At 24.1% G+C, this 2,790-nt stretch overlaps 2 protein-coding genes across 2 annotated transcripts; one reads left to right on the forward strand and one right to left on the reverse strand.

Moving 5' to 3' along the window:
- Positions 1–94: 94 nt before the first annotated feature.
- On the forward strand, positions 95–1,597 carry ENU1_175550 (hypothetical protein; the record flags this gene model as incomplete). The annotated part of the gene is made up of 2 exons (XM_008861315.1): positions 95–1,381; positions 1,424–1,597. The coding sequence occupies 2 exons, from the start codon at positions 95–97 to the stop codon at positions 1,595–1,597; spliced, it is 1,461 nt and encodes a 486-aa protein (XP_008859537.1).
- Positions 1,598–1,678: 81 nt separating this feature from the next.
- Positions 1,679–2,302, reverse strand: ENU1_175560 (isoprenylated v-SNARE protein, putative; the record flags this gene model as incomplete). Its single annotated transcript, XM_008861316.1, has 1 exon — positions 1,679–2,302. One exon carries the CDS (start codon positions 2,300–2,302, stop codon positions 1,679–1,681), a length of 624 nt encoding a protein of 207 aa, XP_008859538.1.
- Between the last annotated feature and the right edge of the window lie 488 nt (positions 2,303–2,790).

Raw genomic sequence — 2,790 nt, forward strand, 5'->3', positions numbered from 1 at the left:
GTTATATATAACAAAAATGAAGAGTAATAAAAAAACTCAATTTATTAAAACTAAGTTAAAGATAAATAGAACTAAAACTAATAATACTCATTCAATGTCATTTAGAGTCTCAGTGTATGGAATAAAAGATCAACTAAAGTTACATGAAACGTTAAGAAGTAATTTAAGACTAAATATGTTAAATAAGAAGAGGAAAAATGAGCTTGTTGAGTTATCTGACTCACCAGTTGGATATGCTCAACATCAAATGTATCAAGACCTTCTATCAAGTAATGATGAAACTGTTATACAAGCATTGGACATTTTTAAAAATATTATTAAGTCACAAGAATGTCCATTAGATATATTGAATGCAAGCTTATTTAATCAATTGAATATCTTAACACAAAGATCAGTTTCAGTTGTTGAAGCATTATTATCACTCTTATGTGAATTAGTAAGTTCTCTTGATGAGAATGTAATAAATATATTTTTTGATTGTGGATTAATGTCATATTTGATTAACGTTATTAAAAGACCACCATCTATTGATTCTATTCATATCTTTATTAAGTCATTAGATTTTTTGGCAGAATTAATATATGATAGACAAACACTACGTAATAATTTATTGTCAAAAGATTTATTAGTCTCTTTAATGGACATTATTCGGATCATATGTAATTCCCCAATATTAAATGAAGAAAGTCTTACTTCACTTCTTCGTTTCCTTAGTTGTTTCACAAGAGGGTTACCAAAAGAATACAATGAATTTACAAATACACTCTTTTTTTATTTAAGAGATAACTTTTTAAAATTTCATGGTGATTCTGAATATGATGTACTTGATATAATGAAAAATACTTCAGTTATTTCACCAGAACTTATAGAAAGAGTTTTAGAAGAAGGGATAATGAAACAATATGTTGTTCTTTTAATGCACGTTAATGAGTATTGTAAATTAGGTTTATTAAATTTAATAACTGAATGGATTCAAGTATATCCAAATACTATTAGGTATATTGACCAATTTATTCTTTCTCTTCTTAACCTTATTCCTAATAGTTCAGTTACAATACTTTATCATTTGATTGATTTTTTATATAGTATTAATTCAATAGAAAAATATCATCAACGATTTAATGATCTTTTATTATGTTCTTCAAATTCTGTTGCATTTATTATTGGTTGTTTCACTCATAATTTCGTAAATATTGCATATTCTTCGATTAATTTCATTTCAACTGTTCTTATTTCTTCAACAAATAATGTTCAAATTGTTCAATTATTAGTAAATAATTATTTTATTGAATTGGGTAGTTTCTGCCTTCAAAGGATGTTTATTTGTTCTAATGAACGAATCCTCTTTCTTTTGATTAAATCTATTTTAAATATATTTGAAGTTTGTTTTCTTTTTATTTCATTGGAATGTATTAACGAATAGGTTGAGTCAAATTATGCATTAGCATGTTCAAGTCCAATTGAATTATTTATTCAAAGCAAAGGAGATTTGTATATTGAAGAAGTCAAACCAAAATCACCAGAAACTATACTTTTAATTGAGAAAATAAAAACATTTTTAATAAATGAAACATCAACCAATGAAAATAAAATTTAGATTAAAAATTATTTATCTTGATTGTAGTACTTTTTATGTTTTGATTTATTTATGAGAGAATTGTCTAAAAATAAAACTTGTTTATTGTAATACACAAAGAACATGACAACGTTTTGACTTCTTTGCTTTTTTGAAGAAAACTTTAGATTTATCTGAAAGAACTTCTGATTTTGAGACAATGTCTTGAAGTTCATCTTCTCTTGAAATTAATTTAGTTACTAATACACTCATTTTTTCATTTGTTTCATCTAATTCTGTTTTGATCATTTCTTCTTTTGATAATTTACAATTCTTTTGATTATTAAAATGTGTAAAGAGATAGTCTAATTCACTCGATGAATTTTTAATACATGATGAGGTAATAATATCATCAACTATATTAGAATAAAATAATTCAAATGAGCGGTGAATAATATAAGTGATCGTATTTTTAGGATAATCAAGGTTTGTTAGTATTCCAATTCCTAGTCCATCAGGTTTAACTAATAAATTAAATAAAACACCTCCATATTCATTTGACTTAATAACCATTCTCTTATCTCTTTCACATCGTTGTGACATTTCAATAAATCCAAATCGGATAAATTCTTTGATTGTGTTACTTTGAAATAATCCAAAACATCCCAAATCTGATTTGCAGTAAAGTATTTTTGTTTTACTATCATCTTCTATATGAATGACTGTTAATGCATATAAACGAGCCATATACTTTTTTAGTCAGATTATTTTATCATTTTCGAGTTTCTTTGTTTGGTTTCTTTTTTTTTGATCATATAAACTATTTAGAGGATAAAAAATAAAGTGTTTAATTTTGGTTCTATTGTTTATTCTATTTATCATTTTATCTAATTTAAATTTTTAATTGAATATAGTTCTTTAAATAGTAGACCTAAAAATAATCAACCAAAATAAAATACTTTTTTTGATAATGATTAAAAATAAGTTAATAGACAATTCATATAAAAATATCAACTCTTAGTTATTAAATTGTATTTCATTTTAATGAACCAGAAACTATTGAAAATTTTTTTAAATGATAGTTTTGACCTATCTCTAATAAAATTATAAAGTATGTCTTTTAGAAGAGACAAATCCTTTACTTAACAAACTACAATATCCATCACAAAACGTTGAGGAAGAATGAGTTTTATTTTTTTCTTCATACATTCTCATTGAATAACTCTTTAAATGAA

This window comes from Entamoeba nuttalli (assembly GCF_000257125.1).
Source record: "Entamoeba nuttalli P19 unplaced genomic scaffold asmbl_7789, whole genome shotgun sequence".
Lineage (NCBI taxonomy): Eukaryota > Evosea > Mastigamoebida > Endamoebidae > Entamoeba > Entamoeba nuttalli.